At 32.8% G+C, this 27,474-nt stretch overlaps 1 protein-coding gene across 2 annotated transcripts in view; it reads right to left on the bottom strand.

The window, feature by feature from the left end:
- Nucleotides 1–27,474, bottom strand: part of NCAM2 (neural cell adhesion molecule 2) — a 413,941-nt gene that overhangs the window by 86,751 nt on the left and 299,716 nt on the right. For both annotated transcript variants that reach the window (XM_054700347.1, XM_054700348.1), the window contains exon 9: nt 12,088–12,238. In XM_054700347.1, the coding sequence (XP_054556322.1) occupies nt 12,088–12,238 (151 nt within the window). The remainder of the gene's footprint in view (nt 1–12,087; nt 12,239–27,474) is intronic.

Below are 27,474 nucleotides of genomic sequence, written 5' to 3' on the forward strand. Positions count from 1 at the left end.
GGAGAACCCCCAGAGTGGATGCAGGGAGCCATTTAGAGGTTATTGCAGTAATCCAGGTGGCAGCCGCCCCTCTAAAGAGACAGTATAAGAAATTGAGAGATCTGGTCTGATTCTAGATGTACTTTGGAGGAAAATAAATAAATAAATTTATAAATAAATAAGTTAGTTATTCTTACACTTTTTTTTTTTTTTTAAAAAAAAGGACTGTCTTCAGTCTTGGTAGCAAGTCATATCTATTTAACTATCTAAAAATAATATTGATGGCATCATATGTATTGCCATTTAAGAATGGCATTGGGGCTATAGCAAATCTATTTTGTGCCCAAGGCCCTGATTTTCATTCAACTTTGTTTCATTATAACTAAGAAACAATTCATGGGCCTCCCCAGTGGCACAGTGGGTTGAGCACAGCGCTGTGAAGCTATCCGCAGCCTTGCAGCACAGGTTCAATTCCCAGCCAGCCAGGAAGATTCCCACATGATGCGGCAGACCTCTCCTGTCTCACCGGCTGCTCCCCTCAGCAGTGTTTTCAGTCTGTCTGCCTGTTCTACTACCCGCTCTGTCTCTGGTGAATTCTCTCACCCTCTTATGCCTCTGGCCTGTATACCCCAGTTTTTGTATAAATAAAAAAAATCTTAAAAAAATAAAAAGAAAACAAAACAAAACAATTCATAGCTGGGGTCATTGTCTGGGTTTGTTCCTGGAGCTCAAGTTTACAATCCCTCCTCTCAAAGATGTGTGTATAGGCCAATTGGTATTTACCAATTGTTGAGCACAGCCTTGTACCCTAAGCCACTCTGAAGTTTCTGTCCATTACATCCTGAACTGGCAGGTGGGCTGGAAAAAAAGTGAATGAATGAATACAAATTATTGTTTACTCTTAGGAGTGTTTTCAGTCTTCATTCACAAGTTTGGTGATATGTTTGTGACCCAGACTATATCTCAGGAACTTAACTCTTCTATATCAATTATTCTATGGTAGATTGGTTTTCTTATATGTCATTTCACTTTATAAATCACTCACGTCACTTTTAAGAAACTATGATGTTATCTGAGGACTCTAAGAAATACTGTTCCAAGTTATCATACTCCATAGCGTAATTATTTCCAATGTTTCTTAATATTATATTAAAAAAAGAGAAATAGTAGCAATGGTATGCATTAGAATATCTTTATTTAGAAACTGACATACATTCCTGACCAGTAAATCACAGTGCATAAAAATACCACTCATGTCTCGATTGTCACTATAATATCTCCTCTAGGCCATAATCAACACCTGATCAGTTTTAGAGGCACCATCCCTACTGGGTTACTGGTCTACCAGTTTCTATTTTTAAGATGTTACCATCCTGCTTAAAACTTTCTAAAGGATACTCTTCACACTTCTGACATTTAAACTTTTATGATGATTTATGAAGTTTTACATTACATGGTCTATCCTTATTTCTGTGTTCTTGTCTACATTTGGGAGACTTTATTCCTTAACCCTTAGTCATTCCTACCCTTTCGTGATTTTAGTTCTTCTGACTAGTGGTGAATTTATCTGATCACATTTTGATATTACTCATCTTAATGTAGTCGTGTGAGTTTATATACCTAAGTAAAACATGAATGCCTTAAGAACGACAACAATTTTACCTTTTTCACTTTCTCTACAGAACCTGAATTTATAATTGACACTCAATAAATAGTTAAATTACTGTTAAATAAATGAATGAAAATATAATATAATGGAATACATGAAAATGAATAAAATTCAATATGTATTCTAGAGATCATCTCTGCATTTAACAAAGGCTGAAAAGTCTACTACCAATATTTGTTGGACTTTCCTAACATTGCAAAAATTCCAACTCCATTTCAGTATTATATCTATAGTGATACCTTGTTCTTCATAGAATCTTACTGCCTATTTTGTGAGGTTAGCCCCTTAAATTAGCTAAGAACTAATTGCACATGTTTTTTTAATATCTAAAACAACTTGACACTTTTTCAGTTATTGAATTTTCTCACTTGATTTATGCTAAGGAAAACTATCAAGGGAATAAAAACTAATATATCCTTTGGCACATTTAGAGGATAATTCAATTAATAATTTCATAGATCCAGTTCTACTGTATGTTCACTCATATGCAGAATCAGCTATGGCAATTAACTGGATTCAGCCCATGTGCCATGGGGATTCTAATGGCTGCCTGGAATACTAAATTAGATGTGTGCTTATTGCCAATTAACCATAGCACTGGATGTGCATTTTCTATACTAAATTTGAGCAGTCAAGATATACATAAATCTCAGCATAGTTGGGGACCTTGGAGTCATAAGAGTGTGCATAGTTGTGTGTGTAAGAATATATACAGAATATAAACACACAACTATGCACACACTTATGACCCTGAGATCCCCAACTATGCTGAGATTTATATATACATATATATATACACACATATACATACACACACACATACATATATATACACATACACACGCAGAGATATAGATGTGCATATGTGACTTCTTAGAACGTACTGGATTTCTAACTTATTGTTAGTAAGAATATGGGTATTATTGGTCATAAGAGGAGTTTGATTATGAAGGGAATTAATCCTCTTTTTATTATTGTGCTTCTTCTCTAGTACTAATCTTTTTGCTTCATAAATCAAATATACAAATACTAATAAAAAATTCTGACTACCTATCACTGTTTTGTTCTCTCATGACTTTATGTAATTAAATTTTCCATAAAGGTGTATTATATTTAAAGGTCTGCATTATTGCTACCATGCACAATTTCACATATGAACTTAGAAAACAAAGCTTAAATAATTAAAATTGGAAAGAAATCTGTATAAATATGTATTTTATCTAATAATGAATTTTATATCTAGATCATTAATTTTATATATGGCAAAATAGCCCCCAAAATTGGTATTAGTAATTAAACTTCCCAGGTCTGTCAAATTTACTGGCTTGAAAAATAAAAAGGAAACTAAAACATTTCCACCCTTTAGCTTAAAGTGCTTGGTTGTATATTCGTGAAGATTATATGCATAATAGAATACATGGGGTATAGCAATGAAAAACAAATAAAGTATTAAAATCTAACATTAGAATTAATGACTGTAATAGCCTACATGTGGATCTTATTATGTGTCAGTTCTAAGCATGTTATATAGTTAACAAATTTACATTTGGTATTAATTATAACCGCCATTTTGCTTTTATATTTATCACTTCTCAATCAGACCTCTAAAATGTGGAAAATTATGTAAACCTCTTCTGACGTCCTTTATATATCTTAAATGAAAATCAGTAACAAATCATCACATATTTATAACTTTCAAATAACCATAACATTATTAATTGGAATTAGATCATCTCACCATTTCTTTCCTGTAACTTCTGCTTATATTGACATATATTTTAATATGCTTTTGATGATCATACTTCTATTTAAATAGGTGATAAACAAGAATCAAAATTTATTTTTTACAATGCAGCAAAATAAGCTAGATAGAATGAAAATAAGAATCAAGTTATGACTAGAAATAAATCATAAGCAATACATCTGTAGTACATTGTATCAGAAAAAACAAAAATTAAAAAAAAATATTTCTTTGCTGAAGGTAATGAATGACTTGTGTGCATGGACATAGATAATAGTATATTTTCTGAGTCAAGAATTGTTTATTCATTATTTTTATTTCCCAGAATACATATACTACCTACTATATCTTTCCCATCTTGAGCATTAAATATACTATAAAAAGTGAATAAAGCAAGATAAAGTAGCTTGCAATATATTATTATATAAAACATTTCTACTGTTAGTAACTGCAACTTTATAACAATATTAATAGAATAAGAATTAGAGAAATTAAAATATATAGAAGTCAAAATACATTGGTAACCATACTCTGAATAAAAAATAGCTATATATCTAAGGGTTTTATAAAGGAAGCATTTCTTAATTATGCAAAATCCAAAAAAATTAATGAAATTAAAAAAACAAATGTACATATTGGCAAATGCTACTATAGTATTGATTTATTAGAATATGATTTGGAAATTTTACATATCCAAATTTTTTAAATTGAGAAAATATAGTTCATAAAATTGTTTGTGTTTTAGACACATAGGATCTCCCCTTTCAGGTGCTGTTAACACACACACCCACCACCAAAACACCCATATTCCTCCAAGCTAGTATACTTTATGGATAAAAATATATATTTCCTACTTATAGAGATTTCTTGTCAATTGTATAGCAGGTTGGATAAAAATTTAAAAGAACTTTGAAAAATAATTAGCATAAATACTCATATTATTGTAGGACTATCTGATATGTCACTCCCAGGCATATAAGTCTGGTATGGCATGTATGATTGGGTAAATATCCACTCCACAGGCCCTCCCAAGGGAAGAGGAGGGCATTACCTGCCGTATTGACATGACCACAAATGAATGACATTTTTGAGTTGTACAACTAGAGAAAACACTTGAAAATTGCTTTTGTTGCTGATCTTATTTGTTTTCTTGATTTTCTGCCATCACCATGACATGTCTCTGTCCCTGCAGTTGACACCTCCTAAGACTGGTTACAAATGTGACTGAACCCAAAGCATAGAGTGAACCATTACTACTTAAGGCAGAACTCCTTAATCAAGATCAGCCTAGTCACCAGATTCCAATTGAGCATGCGAATGATTATTGAACACCAGAGAACTCGGGGGTGTTATTTATCTGTAATTTCATATCATTAACTGACTGATGTATCACATTGTGTAGCTTTAAATTTTTTCTCCTTAGGTGCTCCCTGGTGGTGCAAGGGGTTTAAGCACAGCACTGTGAAGCTATTCACAGACTTTGCAGCGTGAGTTCAATCCCCGGCTGGCCAGGGAGTTACCCCCATAGCACAGCAGACGTCTCCTGTCTTGCCTTCTGCTCCCCTCAGCAGTGTTTTCGGTGAGTCTGCCTGTTCTGTTCCCCACTCTGGTGAATCCTCTCACCCGCCAGCACCTCTGGCCTGTACCCCAGTTTTTGTATGCATAAATAAATAAATATTTTAAATAAATTTAAAAAATTAAAAAAAATTCTCCTTAGCCTTTTTCATTTTTTCCATGTGCTAGTTTTGTTTATTATCACTTTTTTTTGGTGGAATGTAAGATCCAAAAATCCATTGTTTTTGTTCGCTCTATTCAATTCTGTATACTCAACAACTAGAAAAATGATTGGGACATGCACAATAAATTTTGTTGTATGAAAAAATGTAATGAAAATCCTAACTTCAGTATATCTACAATCATAAAAAAATAAGTTTAAATCCATCTCTCTTTTCAAAACAGAAAACTGAAATTCAGATAATTTAAATGATTTGAGCAATGTCCTAGAATAAGATCAAGCAAATTCATTAAAATATCAAGACAGCTGTTTACACCATGACATTTAAATATTATTTTAGAAAAGCTCAGCATACTAGAAAACTGCTCAGTAGTTTGAATCATTACAAATTTGGCTTAAGGTAGTGGATTAGATATCAACAAGACATAGATTAAGAAAAATCTGTCCTTGACTCTGTTCCACTGAAATTAGAATACAAAAGATTTAATGATTTGTGGCCAGAATTCAAATTAATTGGATTGAAGATGTTGGAATGATCTTTTTCAAGGAGTAAGTACCTTAGCAGCTTTTGGTGGCCATGTTACTCTGGACTAAGGTATAGAGTGGTATATTTGAAAAGGTGTATTTATTAAAGTACCATATCCAAGGAAGGAGAAAGAAATTAAAGAGCATTATTATAGAATGAATGTTTACGCCCCACCAAAAAATACATATTCTGTAACCCTATTCCCCAATATGATGGCATTTGAAGATGAAGACTTTGGGATGTAATTAATTTTAGATAAAATCATAAGGGTGAAAAACCCAAGATGGGATTAATGTCCTTAAAGAAGGAGGACAATAAGAAGGCTCTCATTCTGCACAAGTGCCACAGAGGGGTCAAGTGAAAATGTAATTATCAAAAGAGCCTTAACTAAGAACCTAACCACTCTAGTGTCCAATGTTGAACTTCCAGACATCAGAACTGAAATGAGAAATAAATGTTTGTGTTTTAACCACTATGGTATTTAATTACAGCAGCCAAAATATGACACTTATAGATGGTTAGAACTAAGCCACCTTTTGAGCAAGGTCTTCATCCCGGAGGAAGGACAGATATTGTGGTAAACTAGAGATAAATTTCATTATTTTTGTGACCACTGAGGTTAAGTAGGTGCCAAGAGGAAGTGATAAATCCAGTAGTTACACAAAATGACTGGTTTGTTTTTGTCTGATACTTGTTTGTATCTAAGGTTTATCCTGTCAAGGACTGAATATTTCCTAAAATACCTTAACAACTTTTCATCGCTGTAATCTTTGACATACATTGAAAATAACAGATTTGAATCATATGATTACCTGTCAGAGATAGAAAAAAATGTGATAAACTAGAATAACTGATAGCATTTATGCTCATGAGGAATGTGATATATCAAATTTTCCTAGGGGGCTCATGTAAAATTTGGGTTAAAAATACAGCTGAGGGCCTCCCTGGTGGTGCAAGGGATTGAGCATGAAGGGTGCAAGGGATTGAGCAGTATGAAGCAATCTGCAGCCTCTGCAGCATGTGTTTGATCCCCAGCTGGCCAGAGAGAAACCCACATGGCAAGAAGAACCTCTCCTGTCTCGCCCGCTGCTCCCCTCAGCAGTGTATTTCAGTCAGCCTGCCCATTCTGTTCCCCACTCTGTCTCTGGTGAGTCCTCTCACCCACCACATCTCTGGCCTGTACCCCAGCTCTTGTATGCATAAATGAATAAATCTTTTAAAAAAATACAGCTGAGCAGTAAAGATTGTTCATCATGTCGTTCTAATATTCTGCATTTCTTATCTTCTTATCTTATAGAGATAAGCTTTATTTTTCTCTCAGATGCTGTCACTGAAATTATCACACTGGATATAAAACCTAAATAGTTGCTGACTTTAGAACCAATTTATTTCTGAAAATTTATTTCACACATTTCTAAAATGTGTGTCCACTATGACCAAGGAGTTCTCAAATGTCTAAATGTTTATTTAAATGATATTCTTTATATTTTAAAACAATGTTCACATCTTATTCACTTCATCCAATATTTACAGGAGATAATGTTACTAGAATCACTGCTGTCTGGACAGATTGTAAAACTTGAAGAATTTATATATAACTACATAGAGCAAGATTTATTAATTCTATACAATACATGTGAATATCTAATATTAATCTGCTATACGGTTAATTTATATTATTATATATTTTAAAGGTTTATGACATTGCTGATGACTATTTTACCACAGGAGAAAATGCGTTTAACTATTACTACTATGTCTAACATGAAATGAAAGCAAGTGTAAAGAGTTCAATGAGAAAAATGTAAATGAAAAATTCAATATTTCCTTAACATGCATTGTTACCATGTAACTATTAAATTAAATGTATCACATAAAATAATTAAGTCTAATTAATAGTTAATAAGTAATGAGTACCTAGTCACAAAACTTAATGATATTCTAACTGTAATCAAACATACTATGTAATTGGTGCTTATTGCATTAAGCCAGATATCGCATGCCTATTAGTGCTTTTGTTTTATAAATTAGAACTTCAGTTCAACCCATGCTTCTTCATAAGGGTAATGCCTTTGAAATGTTGGAAATGAACTGGCAATCTGCCAAGGAATTTGCTTAAGCTGAAACACAAAAGAGGTATTGAACAACAACAACAAAAAAATAGGCTTAATCTCCAAAACACCTAAAGTTTAGTGCTACTACAATAAATGTGGTTGGAATCAAATTATAAATGGCTTCTTCTCACCTCATTTTTAGCAATATTCTACTGTATGTTCCATCATGTAATAAAAAGTAATTTTTGTAACATTTTGCAATTTTTTGGTCGTTCTTATCATTTCTATAATGTTTTGATTCAAAGATGTATAATAAAATATCCTTACCATTTGTAGCAGACAAGCATTTATTTACCATGATGACTTTCCATAGCATCTTAGGTAAGGGGATGAAAATTTTATTGTTATAAATTTGTCAATAAAAAATTCTATCTTATAACAAAAAAGTTTATACATTTGATAAAAGCTTATTGCATAGCTTTATTATTTATCATTAATAAAATATTGCAATATCCAATCAAAGCTTCTACCAATCTTTATATGAGAATAAAAGATATTAATGTAGGTCTAAAAAAAAGTTCAGAGAGATGATAGGATTAAAAACCAGCTCCCCATTATCCCTCTTATTATTTCTTTATACAGGGGACAGGTGCTATTTGAGGAGCTTCAAAGTGATGTGGGATCTAAAAGTTGTACAAAGGAACATTGGAGTTAAGCCAATAAAAGATGTATAGTGTGGTGGTGGTCTCAGATAAGAGGCAGTGAAGGAGGTGCATAATTCTGTGTATTAAATCACAGAAATCTCAACTGAAGTCCAGAGCTTTCCATGCCTAGTACAGTAACAAACCCACGTAACAAGGACTTGATGGAATAAACTAAGACTTGGAATCACTGCTCACAGGGAAGCAACAGGGAATGTAGGGACATTTATCACTTAAAACGGCTTTGTCAGATGGTTGTCAGAAGACCCAGTCAGACATTATTTACATTATCCAGGGCACAGTCAAACATTTCTTGACATTAAATGAATCAAGTGATATGACCATTCTGAATGGGAAAGAAAATATGCTTATCCTAATGGTGTTGAATCAATCAGATACAGACTTTAGAGAAGCAAATTTGACTATGCTCTTTGAGGTAAAATAAAACATTGTTAAGGGCCTCCTTGGTGGCACAGAGGTTGAAGTGTCAGTGCTATCAAGCCATCACGAGCCACTGCAGCATGAGTTCAAGCCCCTGCCAGGGAACTAATCCACATGGCACAGCAGACCTCTCTTGTCTCCCCCACTCTCAGCAGTATATTTCAGTATATTCTCACTTAAGTATTTACAGCTTCGGTGCTCCCCACTCTGTATCTGGGAAATCCGCTCACATCCCCTCCCCCAACCCGCCACACCTCTGGTCTATACCTCAGTTCTTGTATGTATAAATAAATCTTTTTTTTAAAAGAAAAAACATACTTAAATTGAACAAAATATTTAATAAGTGTTAGCAGAGAAACAGAAAATTTAAAATACAAAATTATTTGGCATCTAGAGAAAAATGTATCTTAGAATAAAATCTCACTAGATAGACTTAGTAGCATAAATTAGATAATGTTTTGGGGCAGAATGACCTGTATATACTTATTAAGTTGATTTCACCTATGTTTTCATTTAAAGCCACTGTTTTCTTTTTGACTTTATGTCTGGATCTCTATCCATGGTTGTAAGGGGGGGAGGTTTAAAATTTCCTACTATTATTGTGTTGCTCCTCAATGACTCCCTTCAGCTTTGTTTACATCCTTCCTTATATATTTTGGTGCTGCTGTGTTGGATACATATACGTTAATACTTGTTATTTTATAATGAACCCTGTATCATTATATAACACCCATATTTGTCTCTGGCTTTCATTTTTGGCTGAATGTCTAATTCATATAAATATAGCGGTTCCTGCTTTTTAAAATTTTTCCATAGGTTTAGAGTACTATTTTCCACCCTTTCATTTTTAGTCAATGTTTGTATTTACATTTAAGTGAGTCTCATAAGCAACATGTAATTGGTTTTTATGTTTTATCCTTTCCTGTCAATCCCTGTCTTTTGACTGGTGGGTTCTGTTCATTCATATGTTGGATGATTATTGATATGATCACTAAGTATATAATTGATTATATTGATTGATAATATGACTTGTACTGCTATTTTGTTTTTTAATTTATGGTTCTTTTTATTTCCTATTCAAATTTATTCAAATAGATTTTCTTACTTTTCTCAAAGTTCTGCATGTTCTTTTGATACGTTCACAGAACTTTCTGAAGGACAGACAATATGAAACAAACGTGTCAATAAAATGAAGATGGAAATCTGTTCCAGTGTATTTTCTTATCAAAGCAGTGTTAAAACAGAAATCAACCAAAGGAAGAAAGAAAACACCACGAATATGTGGAAACAATATTCCACTGAACAACTATTGGGTCAGTAATAAAACCAAAGCTGAATTAAAAAGAAATCTAAGCATGAATACAAATGAAGACACAACTTACTAGAATTTATGGGATATGTCAAATAAAGAGTGGTAAGAAGGAAGTTTATAGCAACAATGTCCTACCTCAAGAAAAAGGAAGTATCACAAATACTATCCTAAGCTTTCACTTAAAGGAACTAGAAAAACAAGAAAGACAAAACCAAATATCACTAGAAGGAAGCAAATAATAAAAACTGGAGCCTAGGTAAACAAAATAAAGATCAATAAAATCAAGAGCTGTTTCTTTGTAAAAATTATCAAAATATACAAGCCTCTAGTCACATCAAAAAAAAAAAAAAAAACAAAGAAAAGGGAAGAAAAACACAAACAATTAAAGTCAGAAATAAAATGAAATTATAGCACATACTCAGAAACAAAATGGACGCAAGAGAGTATTATTTACAATAATATTGAAACAGGTTGAATATCTATAAGCAATAGACAAACTCTTAAAAACACACATTTCAAGACAGAACAGGAATAGAAACTTCCCTCAAAAAAGAAAAAAGCTCAGAACTAGATGCCTTTACTAGTAAATTCTATCAAATTTAAAGAGGAATTAACACTTTTCCTGTTTAAAATATTTCAAAAAATTGACAAAGAGGGAAAACTTCCAAATACATACTATGAAGCAAATATCCTGATTTTGAAACTAGACAAGAATATCAGGGGAAAAAAACTCAAAAAAACTTCTGGTCAACCTCTCTGATGAACAAAGATGCAAAAATCTTCATCAAAATAACAGCAAACCAAATTCAACAGTACATTTGATCAAATTGTGTTTATTTCAGATAATTAAGTGTTGTTTACACAAAAGTGTATGATACATCACATTACTAAAAGGAAGGGAAAAAAAGTATGATTATGGCATACAAAGACCAACAATTCAAATATCATGGATTTCTTAGTAGAAACAAGGAGATTAGAAGATCATAGACCCACATCTAAAAACAATGTCAAACTGAATTCTTTCCAAGAAATATACCATTCAATTAAATGCAGAAGCAGAATATTTTCTGATGAAAAAATTAGCAGACTTTATGTTAAACAACTATACTCTTAAAAAAGAGAGAAGAATTTTCTTCAGGCTGAAAGGCAATAATATCAGAGGGTATATGGATCTTTAAAAATTAAGGAAACACAAGACAATTGGTAGAAAAGACTGAATAATATTATTTTCTCTTCAATTACTTAAAATATTTGTGATTCTTACAAAAATTACATATTTTCAGGTGAGAATTTCAATGAGTGTAGAAATATGTGACAATTATCTTTTCTTAGCAATCTGTCTTTGAGAAACAGAGTATTCTAAGTACTGCTTTTTAAAATACTATACAGGGCCTCCCTGGTGGCGCAAGGGCTTAAGATGCAGCACTATAAAGCTATCTGCAGCCACTGCTACAGGAGTTCAATCCCCGGACAGGGAGCTGACCCACATGGTGCAGCAGACTTCTGTTTCACCCGCTGCTCCCCTCAGCAGTGTATTTCAGTCAATCCACCTGTTCTGTTCCACACTCTGTATCTGGTGAATCCTCTCACACCAATCACCCTGCACCTCTGGCCTACACCCCAGTTCTTCTGCACAAAATAAATAAAATCTTAAAAAAATAGTTCTGCTTGTGTTTTGAATTAAATGCTGCAAAACAACGTTACAGTATTCGTGGTAAGAAATATCAAGGCCACTAGATATATAACACTGAAATGTCCCATCACATCCACTAGATGTCTCTAATAACTGACTTTGTCTACATTCATGCAAAAGCTTTGTATTAAACACTGCAAAATGAACTATGTATATTTTGATCATCTTACAAAAATTAATATTTTCTAAAGCAAGAGGGGTTGCTTTAATAAACATTCAAAGTGAAATTAACTTACATTCTATATCAAGGTACATGCTCTTTTGATGCCCTCCAATTGTACTTGCTGCTTCACAGTCATATCTCCCCGAATCTGTCAACTTCACATCTTTAATATGCAGTGATGAGCTTCCATGCTGCCCTTTGACTTCAACACGGCCGTCTGGGCTCTGTTTGCATTGATTCAGGAAAAAGAAAGATTTATGCTTGTTTTATGCAAAATGGTGATGATACTTATGGCATTGGTCATGTACAAAAATGCATGAAAATAAATTCTTACCTGTATAAATTTGTTTTTCAAATAAGCGGTATATTTATGATTTACTGTTTTCAGTTTATCCATGTTTTCCTGCCTCCTTGCTTATAGGGACACTGACATTTAGTAAAAACTCAGGCACATGTTTATTGACCTCTTTTACTTATGCTTTTTGCTTTTAAAAAAGCTTGCATGTTCTGATATGGTTTTGCTGTTTTCCAATTACGTTCTTGCAAACGAAACAACAATGCCTATTTGATTCTGGCTAAAATCTACCAGTGAAAATGATATTCCTATAGAACTTTATGGTTCACCATGTAAGAAAATATATCATGATGTATGACAAACTATTTAAAGGGAATTTATAGTTGTCATTCTAGAACAAATGCAGCAGTACTGCTCATGAGTATAAATCCACATGCATCATAGACCCAATATTGAAACCATAGCACTGTCATTCTCAATCAATGGAAACAACACAGAAATGATTAATTACTTACTCTATGATTATTGACCCAAGTCAAGGAATTGCTTCTAATTCAATAGTCTACAGATTACAATTCAAATAAGAATTCTTGTGTGCAACATAATTACGATACCTAGAATTGTTTGCTTAATTCACTTTATTTTTATAGCAAACTACTGAAAGATAAAGTTTATTCATTGACTTCTTTGTATTATCAGGGAATATACTGAACCTCTAATATTTGTCATTCATTGGAAACATGTACTTCAGAATTATGGCATTGATTCTTTTTTATTTGAGTTTTTGAGAGCCTCAATAAAATATCGCATGCCATATATTTAGAATATGTATGTTACCATGTAACTACATAACAGTTTAATTATCCATATGAAAAATTTAAATAAATTGAACATCATGTGTGTAATTTGTAATGAAATTATCATCCTTAATTATAATTGTATCAAGACTATTTTAAAGCTTTTTTTGAAACCTGAAATTTATAGTTCAGGATCTCATTACTTTTCTGCTATTTAATTTTATATAGGTATGCAATTTTATATAGTCAAATTAGCTGCTCATCTTATTTACAACTTATGTTCTTTGAAAACAAGCAAACAAACTGTACTAGGGATGAGTTATGCAACTAAGATCAGGATTCAAGGCCAAACATGTGTTCTCTGACTCTTAAGTACTGCTTTAAAAAATAGTAAGGTGAGGTTTTCAAGCAGAAGCCCATTGACTTCCCACATTTTATAATATACTGTTGTCAAACACATTAACTTAATTTAGGAAAAAAGGAGGGAAAGCAAGAATTCACAGAAGTAAAAATCAGCTGAGTAAACCCAAAAGCCAACAGTCAGTTTGCTATCCAAGGTAACACTACTTTTCAAACACTAAGTGGTAATTCTTTGGTCCCTACTGCACCTCTATTCATCATTGAATCCTATTGAATGATCATTCTTCCTTCTGTACTAACTTCCCAGGTCTATGAAGACACCCCCACTCTCCTGGTTTCTCTCCCTGTTCTTTCTATCCCTTAGTCTGGGTTGCAAGATCCTCTCTCCCTGTATGCGTCTGTTCTGTCCTAATCACTGGTCTCTTTCCAACTCAATACACTGCAATTTGTCAGTCACACACCCACCCACACCTACACTGATGATCACTTTTAATCTATCTGGGATCCTCTTACCCTGGAGCTTCAGTACTAGAAATCTACTTACAGGACATATGCCATAGTTATCCATCTCCAACAGGACATGCAGATTTTAATGCATCACCCCCTCACCCAGCATCACCTGTTCTCACCAACAGGTGGTCTTTTTTGTATGAATGACACAAATATGTATTCATGCCCCCTGCCATCCTCTCTTCTCAGTTATGGATCACTTATATTATTAGTTATTATCTACTTATATTCTAAGTGATAAGAAATCTCAAATTATCATCTTGCCAAATAGTTTCACTTCCAATTTTAGCATTTGTTTTTATAGTCCTATCTGCTCTGTCTTTCCTATTTACAGTCTTACTCGTCCTGTCGAGTTGGAAAGATTCTGACAGATGTCTCGGGATTTTCAGACAGCGCAATCACACTGAGGCTGAATGTGACCCAAAAAGACTCCATGACTGTGCAAAAGCCATCAACATTATTTACCATGTTTTTTCAGCAAAAATCATTCCATCTGCAGAAATTATTTCTTGTGTAGTTAAGACTGTTAAGCAAACTTTTAATACTCATAATAATGTTATGAAACGTTCACATTCCCATGATAAAGGTCATAAACAACATTGTATTGTCTCAAAAATGAAATCCCAAATCCTTCAGTTTAATGTTGAATGATGAAAAGTGAATTCATTTTTCAGTTCAAAAATATATCACTTTTGTAATACTCAAAATTAAATTTAACTCCTTTGAGAATAAAAGTCCTCTTGTTATTACCTATCGCAAATTATGTGTATTTTGACCTGTGAAAAATTATTGGTGTATTTAAGATGATTAGCAAGTTACAAGTAAAATGTTGGCATTTAAATGTTATCTGAAAACATTAATAGAAATATATATGAAATATTAATAGAAATTCTAGAATAACTATATTGTTTGAGAGGATTAGTGGTACCCTATGAAATCATAAGTCATTTCCAGACTTGGCATCGGCTCTGTCATAAAGCATAACATGAATTTGTCTGAAACACTGACACCAGAAGACGAAAGTTACTCTGTCTCATATCTGACATTCCAAAAGACTGTGTACTAGGACAACTCATAAATCACATTTCTAAAAGAAATTCATTTATATATTGGCTTTAATTCACCACCACATGAAGATTCACTTATGACATCTGATATTTGATTGAGACAGGTTAATGGGTATATTATCTGTTCATTTAGTGTTTTCAGGTTTTGGCACTGCATGAAGTGAGATTAGAAAATGAAGTGTCTCATTGTACATTACTATTCTAATTTTTTACAGAAAGGCACTGTTTGAAATATGATTTGATGTTATAATTTTTGCCTTTCCAGGTCAGTTTAAGGACTGCTTATTTGAATATCATTTTGCTAATTAATGGAATGATTTTCTAATGTTTATTGCCGTTTCAGTAATCTTTTAATCAATGATGTATGTGATAACTACCTTATTTTCATGATGTAACTATTTCTAAAACAACTTTTCACTGAAATAATAACGGTTTATAAAATTACATGCTTCAGGTATACAACATTATAATTTGACATCTGTATACACCACATCATGATCATTACCAAAAGTCTAGTTTCCATCCATCACTGTACAGTGGATCATTTGTGCAGTGTACTCATTTTACCCAACCCCAATCTCTTGTCTCCCTGGCAACTATCAATCTGCTTTCTATACATGTTTGATTTTGTTTTGCTATTTGTTTTGCTTCTGTATATTCCACATACATGCTAACATGTGATAGTTGAGTGTGGCTCCAATATAAGCATTTTTTTTAAATTTAATTGCTGGACATTTAAAATATGTCATCACCTTATAGGTTTTTCTTTTTTTTTTTTAAGGCTACATTTAAAAACAGGTTTATTAAGAAAAGGGAAAGAAAAAAAGAGGCACTTGCATCATCACAGGTGGGCAGGAGAGCTACTTACATGGTATTTTGTGACCTTACCTCGCTATACATTAATTGCTAAATTTAAATTGCAATTGTAATATACAACTCATCTGAGGTAGCCTGTATTCCTTTGAAAGACTAAAAAGAACATGAAAAGATGCTTGATATCATTGGCCATTATAAAAATACAAATCAAAACCACAATACTACTTCACTCACTCTGGGATGAGTACAAGAACAAAAATAATGAATGTTAGCTAAGATGTAAGAAAATAAAACCTATGCATTGTTAGTGGAAATGCCAAATAGTGATAAAATGCCTGACAGCTGGGCCTCCCCTATTGGCATAGCAGTTGAGCGCTGGCTTGCGAAGCTGCCCGCAGCCTCTGCAGCGCCGGTTCGATCCCCAGATGCTGGCGAGGGTCCCACATGGCGCGCAGACCTCTCCTGACGCCCGCTGCTCCCCTCAGCAGTATATTTCGTTGATCTGCCTGTTCTGTTCTCCTCTCTGGCTCTGGTGAATCCTCTCTCACCCTCCCGCGCTTCTGACTGTACCCAGTGCTTGTATGGATAAATAAATAAATCTTAAAAAATAAAAAAGTACAAATGGCCATTTATTCATATGCATAAATAAGATATCTTATATCCATGCATAGAATATTTAGCAATAAAAAGAAATGTAATACTTAAATAAACTATAAAATGAACACTATGCTAAATAAAAAAAGCTAGTGATAGAGGCCACAGTGAATATTTTTATCTACATGATATTACTAAGTAGAGAAATCTACACAAACTAAAAGTACATCAGTGGCAGGTGATGGTGAGGAGATTGGAAATGACATAGAAGAGGATCAGAATTTCAAATTGAGGTGATGAAAATGTTGCAAAATTTGTTGATTACACTGATGATTGAATAAACTTGTTACTATACTAAAAAGTATTTAAATGTACACTTGAATGGTAACTTCATGATCTATGAATCAGTTGTAAATAAAAGGGTACAAAACTGATATCAAGGGAAGGAATTAGGATGCTCTCTATATAAGCAAGTAGAAAAGGGAATGGAAAGTTTCAGACTGAAAAACAATAAAGAGAATGCATTTGTTATTTGTCAAGTTTTCTTATGCACCAGAGTGAAGAATGAATTTGAGAGAGGGAAGGGAGACCCAATGAACACAAACTGCTCTGATAATATTTTGGTTTGGGGGAGCAGTAGTGGAGATGGGGAGAAGTGAGGAGAGCCTAGAAACCCAATGAGGCAGAATCAACAGTGTTACATGATTGATCGTCTGGGAGACAGTTATGAAAAAAAGAGAAAAAAAATACTTCTAGGTCTGTTACAATACCCTAGACACGAAATTCAATCTTGCTACTAAAACTATTCTATATATATAAAATATATAAAATTATACCTATGTCTATTCATATTTTATAACTACCAATATTTTAAAAACTGCCATACATTCTACTTCATATTATCAGTAACTTAATATTTAAATTGAAATATCAATAAGTAAAATTTTTATAATAAAATCAAAAGTAGTATAAAATATTCAGAGATGGTAATTAAAAAAATAGGCAAGGTGTATTCCAACTGATAATTGTCCTAATGCTAGTTTTCAGAATGACACATGAATATTTTAAATTAGTGCCTGAGTGTTTCCTAATGTAGTATATAATACAGTAGCTACAGCTGTAGACTGCAGACCCAGATTGGAAATTTCACAGTCTGGCTGTACCCCTATAAGCTTTGTGACCCATGGTTAACTACTTAACTTAGTTCAACCTCTCTGTGATTTTGGTTTGAACACAGCCTTCACAGAAATGCTATGTAGATTAAATGACCGAATGATTGCCACCGACTTAGTATCTGTCAAGTGCTTGATAAATAGTTTGGTACAAAATATTGATGTTCCAAATCTAAGTGATAAATATGAATTTATACAACATCCATTCCATTGTAGTGTCAAGAGACATTCCATCTCACAGGGAAATAACTCTGATTCTATTCTGACTCAAAAGTGCATACTGATGCTAGATTGTTCTCATGATCCTATCAACTCTATGTCTATTATTTAAACCAATGTGTCAATAAAAAATGTAACATATACATAAATGATAGAATTAAAATTAGAACAAGAACTATCCTAGGAGAGCAAAATTACTACGATGAATGATAAAACATTTCACATAAATGATTGTTACAAAGTAAGTGATCTATATTTTATTTCATCCATAATACTACTAATAAAATGTTAAATATTAAATTCGACATTGTGAATGGCTTTGGTATATGTTCTTGACCCAGATTTACATCAGGATGACATTCCCTACTCAAATGCCATGACTTTAATGTCAAAGATCAGTCAGTTACATGGTCATTCATTATGATTGGAGCACCAAGAAAGTAAATTAGAACAATGGGAATATGTTTTAACAAGGGTGGCCATAATTTTGACATAACTGCTGCCTGCTCTGATTCACAAGTTATTTATTTTTTCTTATGTGAATGTGTATACAAATTTAATGAAAACTGAAGGTAATGCAGTGGCATATTTGATATCAGTGTTATTCAGAATATTGTAAATTCAAGCCATAAATAGGAGGCTAGGATAGAAACTCCCAATTTGGAAAATACCACTGATTCAAGCCTTGTAAAATTCTGTAACTTTCTCCAAAGTTAAGAAATTAGGGGGAATAGGGTTATCACTATTATTTTTGGATTCCAAGTTATCCTATATATCCTTTGTGATGGAAAAGAAGAAAAAAAAAACAGCTACTTAAAAATCATAAAGGGTTAAGTCAAGAAGATACCCAGATATAAAATTTACATCCTTTCTTGAGGTAAAGTTTAGTTTCATGTCACACAAGAGTAAGGCCACAAAAAAAAAGTCTGAAAGAATTAAGAATTTTATATTCTGAAATTCTTGCTTTTTAATATTTATTGTACGATGGTCAGATGAATTATGATGATGTATGTCACATAAGTGAACTTATTTTGTAAGCATTGGTATCACATTATTAAATTAAACTGCTCTAATCACTATTGATTTCATTGTTTTAAGACTTTAGATAATTCATAGGTTTGGCTCAGTTTTTTTAATAAAAAATGTAAAATGCTTTGTTAGCTAACATAACAATAACCTATTGGAAAATAGAGGAAGTACATTGTTGAAAGTATTAGATTTGGGATGGCATATTTACAACTATTCAGTTGAGGGATAGATGTGGGGTTTCATTGTACTATTCTAGTCCTCATCTTTATTTTAAAATTATATCTTACACTGTATAATGGAATTTTTAAAACAGCATATCCAATATGGGATGTGTTCCTTTATCTCATTTCCTGACTTTTAAGAATATACAGAACAGATCAGAAATCAAATTTAAGTCCAGAGCAAGCTGCTTCAGCCTACTTACAAACATAAATTTTGGTGCTGCAACCACTGAGATTTTCAAGTTATTTATTTTGCTGAGTTATGACAGCATAAGTTGACTAATACACAGTGCATGGTGTTCAGTATTTTTCCTCACATCTGGTTAGAACTATGTAAGATGATGCTGGTTCAGTGATAGGTGCATGATAAATATCATCAGAGTTGTAGTTAGTAGCCAGTGTCTAAACAGTATGGTAATCTACTTCAAATTATAGACAATTAATGATTTTTTAAAGCAAGAAGCACAATACCCAAAAGGAAGTATTACAATGCTATACCAAAAGCTTAAATAGATTTAATCAATATTAATGAGTCAGTATCCTTTTCCTTTAATGCATCTTCTTTTTTTTTTTAATAATAAATTTTATTTTTATATTCCCCATACAATTGCAGCCCCCCCATTCTGACCCCAATCCCTCCCCTCGCACCCCCGCCCCCCTAAAAGTGGCATCTTCTTAAAGATTTCTGCAAGACATTTTAGAAAGGAAAAATACTAGATTGGGAATATTGTTTCTGTGCTGTCTTTGGCTAACATTTATTCAGTGCATGAAAAAAACAGAACTGCTGCAAGCATGCATGAATCTCCTTCCTGTCTGTTTTCCATTTAAATGGGTTATATTGTTCTCACTTTGATTTTGTAATCTTTTCTTTGAGTATGTAATCTGTTGTTACTCCATCCAATGTCCCCTTGACTTGTCTTTTTAAAAATCTGTACAATATTGACTTGGTCTGTTTTATAGCTTCCTTGTCTCATTATTTTTACTCTTTCTCCCATCTTGAGGTGCCCATGCAGTTTATACAGGGGGGAAAAAAAAAACAGATATGTAAATATACCTTTTTGCTAATACTACTATGTATGTTATGAATAGATCTTTTTCTAGTGTCTAATTTTCTTTCCCTGATTTTAAGTTATATTTTCATGTACATTGCATAGCTTGCAATATTTTATTGGATGTCAGATTTTGTGACTCATACATTTTAGTGCTATATTTCTTTTACTCCTTTAAATGTGTCCGTTCTTTTCTCTGAGACACTGTTAAATTACTTACAAACAATGTTATTCCCCTGAGACTTTTTGTTAGAAGATGTGGCAGTTCCTTCTCCTCTGGGAGGAGGTGGGAGCAATCTCTAATTTAGGACTGATTTGCTCACCCTAGTAAATTAATATACCTCAGAATTACAGTGATTTCTCTATGGCCTTCAATATTTTCCTCATATATATACACTTACCAATACCCAGCTGAAGACTACTTCATAGGGAAAATGCTGAGGATCTCTGGAGGTCTGTATTTGCTGACCTTTTCTCTTCCCCACATAACTGTCTCCTCCCTCATCTATCACTCCTTGGGTCGCTCAAATTCAGAAAACTGTCTCCTCAACTAAGAGACAACCAAACTCTTCATCCCTCTACTGTGGCCTTAAAACTCCAGACATTAGGTTTGAGAAATCATAGGAATCACATTTTCTTTCTCTTCTTAATGTTTTCCATCCTGTCACACTTTCTGTGTTATTGGCATTGTTGTCATTATTTAATGTCAGGATATAAACCAAGGCCCTCTTTATCCATTAAGTATGGAAAGAGTAGTTCTAAAAAGTATTCTACAATTGTCACTAGTTTCACAGTTAAAATTCAAAAATGCAAAGTATTTAGCATATTCTGATAACATTTTTTACTGATATGAAAATTCATATAGTATATATCAATATTAATAGTTTTACTTTATTTTTATTTATCTTTTTGTTAAGTTAACATTGGTTTATAACATTGTATATGATTCCTAGACTGATATCACAAAGTAGAAAACTACCTGGCAACATATGTATTTGGTTTTTCTTCATTAAAAAAAAAACAGCTAGGGGCCTCCCTGGTGGTGCAAGGGGTTAAGACAGCACAATGAAGCTATCCACAGCCACTGCAGCACAAGTTCGATTCCCAGCCAGGGAGCTACCCAAATGGTGCAGCAGACCTCCCTTACTCGCCCACTGCTTCCCTCAGCAGGATATTTCAGTAGATCCGCCTGTTCTGCTCCCCACTCTGTCTCTGGTGAATCCTTTCACCCCTCACACCTCTGGCTTGTACCCTGGTTCTTGTATGCATAAATAAATAAATCTTTAAAAAAACACATAATGCCAAAAATACATTTAAATATCTATACAATAAGAAATTCTTTTTTGTTACAAAAACTAGCTTAATAAGCCTTGGTAATGTGTTTAGTAAATTAATCAATGCTACAGTACTAAACCACAGAAGGGAGCAGATATTATATGGATTTTATCAAAAATAAGAGAAGATAAACTATCCTGTATTTCTATATTCTATTCCTTTTTCTGATAAGATCATAGAAAATTATGGATCAGACAAGTCTGATGAATCTTTACAGTGATGTACATCAATCATTAGATGATGAAAAATAATGAACATACATCATGAAAGGGAGTCTGCTAGAGCTAGTGATGGTCTGAGGAATTATATTACCTTTGCTTCAAGACATAAAAATGACAAGAAACAGCCTTTATCAGATTGCTAATTCTGTGCTGAAATACGCAGTTTGAGAAATGATCAAATAATTACAATACACAGAAGATTGTTGCAAATTTTATGAGATCATGTTATAATACTATACTACTTAGTGTGTACAGGTAAAAAGTTATCTCAAGGTACTGCTCAAAACAGCCAGTCAGGCATGTTCCCTGTAACACAGGAAAAAGTGTTGAAAGCCACAATAAGCTTCCACCATCTTCTCTGTTATACATAGCAAAAGTGTGCAGTTACAATGCTTGCTAACCCCCTGCTTCTATATATCCTCTGTATAGGGTCCTTAAACTATTACCTCATCTGCCATTTGATCCCACAGGAGATTTTAATTTATGAATAAAGAACTTATTAACTCACTAAGCAATCAGAGGAGAATATCAATTAATTAAATTGTTTATGGATAGATATGCTACTATGCCTTTGGCATTATTTCTTTTCATTTCGTTGTGTGTATCGTCACAACTCCTATGAGTCTGCTGGATATAGTGAACCTCAGAACAGAATGCAAATACCCATACAGTAAAACAACTCTAGTGATTTGTACATAGGTTAAGCTCTTAACTGGCTTCAGATTTTTTAAGTGAAAGACTGTTCTACAATTTATTCTTCATTTACTTAAGGAAATCAGCAACTAACCTTAACATAAGTATCGTCAATACCACTAAAAAATCATTTATCACATAGATTTGTTTAGCAATTAAGGACTCTCTCAGCAAACTCAAAAGTAATTGGGAACACTAGTACATCAAGTATCTGTGATAGTTTTTGCTACACAAATAATTGGCAAAGTGCAATCATTGTTCTAGATGGAGAGAAAACACACACCATTGAAAAGTTTGCAATGCCCATGGATTGATAAAATAAATGTGTAATCTTTTTTGTCTGAAATTAATTGATCTTAATAGTAGGGTATGAGGAAAAAGAGGAGATAATAAAGGTTTGAAGAGTGGTCTGTCATGTCAGTATTACTAAACAGATAACAGTTGTGTAGAGATTTACAAATAATATAAGAAGCTATTGGAGTTTCTGAATAAAACAGTGGTATTACTTTGCTTATTTGAAATGGACCAATTCTGAAACCTCTAAAAAAATGTTACTGCAGTAACCTAGATAAGTTGCCTTGGACTGGAACAGTAACAGTAGGGTGTTAAAAAAATTGACCAAAATTTTGAATATATTTATAATAGGGTTAATAGAATTTGCTAAAAATTTGAATGTGTTTATAATGATAGAAAATAGTCAAAGATGGCTATAAGAATTTAGTCTATATAGTTGGAAGGAAGGAGTCACCATCTAATGAGTTTGGGATGATTGATGGAGAAGCAAACTTGGGAATACCATATAGAGTTGGAATGGATATTTTAACCTTGATATATTAATTCAATATCCAAATGGAGCTGTCTGGTACACTATTTGATAGAGAAGACAATTTTGGTAAAAATGGTCATAGTTGAAATTTAAAAGTTCACAGAATCTAGACATTAATTAAAGTTGTGCCACACATGAACTTTGGTGATGATTAAATACCAGCAATGAAACTATTTTAATCTATATATCATAACAATAAAAATCATAGTAAAAGAATAGTCTCATCTAAGATGTATTTCTCCTTCAAAACTCACAACTCAATATATAACTAAATGGTTATTACTGAAGTTCTTTCAATAACATATTTTATTTAAATAATATATTATCTGGAATCACAAGTCAGAAGAAATAAAAACATTGCAAGAACTATACCAAAGTAACTTTTGTTAAAATTATTCATTTTTCTTCATTGATTATTGTGTAACTAAGTCTTTAATGCACATTTTTTGCATACTTTGGCTTGACAATGGAATTCTTAAAATATGTTTTTTCCTGTAAGAGTTTTATTAGAACTTTTGCTGAACTATTATCATAGAAATAAGTGTGTACTTGTATAAACACAATATTCTAATTATCTTTCAAATATTTAAAATTATATATATTTCACATATATATTTAGAACTGTACCAAGTATCTGCACCATTGAATATGCATTCATTCAAATTTATTTCATCTCATTTCTTAAATCTAGTTAATATTATTCACTGAAGTATCACATAAATAATTCGAAGTTACATCTACCAGAAAATTTGTTATTTTGTTAAGTCTGTAATTCACTAATCACTGCATATTTCTTTATCGCTATATGATTTTATATTTTCTCTAGAGATAGATCAGAGTCTTCATAAGAAGAAATAAATACCAACTAAAATATGTACTTATAGTATGGCATTTACAAGGAAAAAATAATATATTTTCTGTTACAAAGTCCTTGTTAAATATTTTTCAGTATGTAAATGACATTTCCCCCAAAAAAATTACTGTGAAATTCTAAACCACTATCATCTCACAAATCTGATGACCTTTTCTTTCAAATTGAAATTCCTTAATATCTAAAAAGTAATGGCTCATTAATAAATGATGTTTTTAATAAAGAACAATGACATTTTAAAAATATTTTCAGAACTTTCTCAAAAATCATTTGTTGAAGGAACCTGTTAAACTTATGATGAGAATCCTTTGATAATTGTTATTCAAGCTGTGGGCTGGAAAAGAAATTTCTGAAAGTTGTAAATGATTGAAAACCCACCTCTCAGCAAGCTCAGAAGCATCAAGGAAGATTTCCAACATGCCTAATTATATTCTACCACCTACATTAGATGGGGAATAGAAGTATCCATTCTGCCTACTGCCCAGCAGGGACCTATAATATTGCTCTCAGAGCACTAGTATGAAAAAAATGCATTAGGCACACCTTAAAAATGTCATTCAAATACAAAATCCTTCAGAAAAGCCCATTATCTCTGGAAAGAAAAAAAAAATATATATAGGCATTAAAATCTACAGGTACCAGGAGTATGCTCTTTAACATTTTTCTTTACAATCAGAAATTGACTTTCTTTCCCAAAGTAGGCATATTACCAAAGTAATCTTAGCTTTTCTTATAATTGAGGTATTTGGAAAAGCTATATAGAAGACGGAAATTAGAATCACACTGTCTTACAACACTAAGTTATTGGAAAATCATGATGTGAAAAATTACCAAATATCTGAATTTAAAAAGGGTTTAGTATCAGAATGAAAGCAGGTTTTCAAAAAGTATGATTATCTACTGAGTCAATAGAAAAATTGATAGAATGAGGAAATTTAAGAGTTTGAGGGGTAATTATTATAAACAATGGAACTATACCACTGAATAATATGGCAATTTACCTAGTAACAATGGGCAGGTAAATGGCAAATCTAGGAACTGAAACAAAGAATCAGTGTTACTACTACTGACAATACTAATTGATTAAGCGCCATTTTACATGAATGGCAATGATCAGAGCTAAAATGATTACGAATTAACCCTGTAGACAAACGGGTTCCTTTTGTGTATCTTGTTCCATGTATAGTTGCGCTGAATATCAAGACCCTGTTAAGTTCTCTAGATAAATGTTTTGTGAATGCTGTGTATGTGGTATGTGTTTGTGTCTATATGTAGGTGGGTTTGTGACAGAAGAAATACAGTAATTTCAAAACAGAGTATATCTACAGGGCAATCACAAAAGAACAAAATGTAAGTAATCCCTATCAAAGATTTGCCGTATCAGAGTATGTAGGAGAGAGTCTTAGTCAGGCCTCTGGGGCTCAGTCACCTCCCCAGGGAGTGATGCTTAGTCAAGTGTAGGTTCATACACATCTCGTGTGATTCTGACAAGTATAAACTTGGTTCTTTACAATGTGCCTGAATCTTACCACAAAGACTGAATTTCAAATTAAGGTAGAATAATTATTACTATGAATGTTTTTATCCCATTTTGTTCATTCTTCCTTTCTTCTTCTCTTTCTTTATGATTTGATGGCTTTCTGTAGTGTTATGCTTCAGTTGCTTTCTCATTATCTTTAAGTATCTACTACAGGTTTTTGTTTTGTGTATACCATGAAGCTAAACAAAATACTATGTCTAGAACAATGAACTTTAAGTTGGTAACAACCAAAGTTTGTACATTCTAAAGCATAATATTTTTTACACTGTCCCCCAATGTATAATGTTTTTGATGTCACATTTGACATCTTTATACCTTTGGATCTCTTCAATAATTATTGTACTTACAGTTAATGTTATTACTTTTGTCTTAACCTTCATGCTAACTTTATAAGCAATGAATTCCCACCTTTATTGCATTTAACAGTGAGATTTACACTTTCTTTTGTTTTTCTGTTACTAACAAGCCTTTTTTCAGTTCAAAGAGATTCCTTTAATATTTCTTGTAATCCAGATTAGTTATGATGAACTCTTTTAGTTTGTATTTGTTTGGAAATCTCTTTATCTCTCCTTTAAATCTGAATGACAACTTTTCCAGGTGCTAATTCTGTTGGGAGATTTTTTTCTTTCAGCGCTTAGAAAATATCATTCTACATCCTTTCAGCCTGAACACTTCTGTCGAAAAGTTTGCTGATAGTTTGAACACAACAATTTGCTTTCCCTTGCTACTTTTAAGATTCTCTCCTCGTCCATAACTTTTAACACTTTAATTATAATGTGTCATGGTTAGGGATTCTTTGGGCCCATCTCTTTTTTGACTCTATGGGTTTTTGGATCTGTATATCTGTTTCTTCTCCCAGGATAGTGACTATTTTAACCATTATTTCTTCAAATAAGTGTTCTGCTCCTTTCTCTTTCTCTTCTCCTGGGGCCCTAATAATGTGAATATTGGTCTTCTTGCTGTGATCTCATGATTCCTTTATCCTGTCTTCATTTTGTTTAATTTTCGCTACTTCAATTATGTGAGTTGCACTGTCCTGTCTTTGAGCTCACTAATCCTGCTTCATGTAGACTGCTGTTGAATCCCTCTATAGCATTTTCAGTTCAGCATTTGTATTCTTCAGGTGTATGATTGCATTTGGTACTTTCTTCTATTTTCTATCTTTTTGTTGAAGTTACTACTATGTTCATCCATTCATCTCTTATGTTGGTGAGATCTCTATGACCATTTTCTAAACTTTTATCAGGCAATTCATCTCATTTCATTAAAGTTTCTTCCAAGGTCGCATCTCGTTCTTTCATTGGGAACATATTCCTTAGTCTCCTGATTTTTGTTTTTTTCTTTCTCTGTATTTGTTTCTATAAAAGAGAAAAGAGTGCCACCTTTCCCTGTTTTAAAGTAGTGTCTAAATGTAGAAGACAAACCTTATCATTCAAACTTGTCTCAGTATCTTGATTATCTCTCAAACTTTCATAATTACCTTATAAAACCCATTTGATTTTCAGTGGTCTCCAGTAGATGAGGATGTATTTAGATTTTTCATTGTACCATTAGGGAGAAATCACGGTTAGCACCTAGATCCAGGCTGATTGGAAGCTAGATTCTAAAGTAGCATATTGTAATCTATCCAGACCCAGAAAACATGAAAGCTCTCTGTGGGAGATATTTAAGCTCTGGAATATGGGAGAGGGCAAGTGTGAAAGTATCACCTGCCTTTTGAGGTTTCTGGAAAGGTTTATAGACACTTTTTTCATGCATATTTAAGTATGATAATCACAGCCTGCTCCTCAGGCTATGATAAAAGCTAAAAGACCTCTTTAACATACAGCTGACTCTGTATGTCTA

Source organism: Talpa occidentalis, unplaced genomic scaffold, assembly GCF_014898055.3.
Source record: "Talpa occidentalis isolate TD23 unplaced genomic scaffold, MPIMG_talOcc4v2.1 talOcc4.4, whole genome shotgun sequence".
Classification (NCBI taxonomy): domain Eukaryota; kingdom Metazoa; phylum Chordata; class Mammalia; order Eulipotyphla; family Talpidae; genus Talpa; species Talpa occidentalis.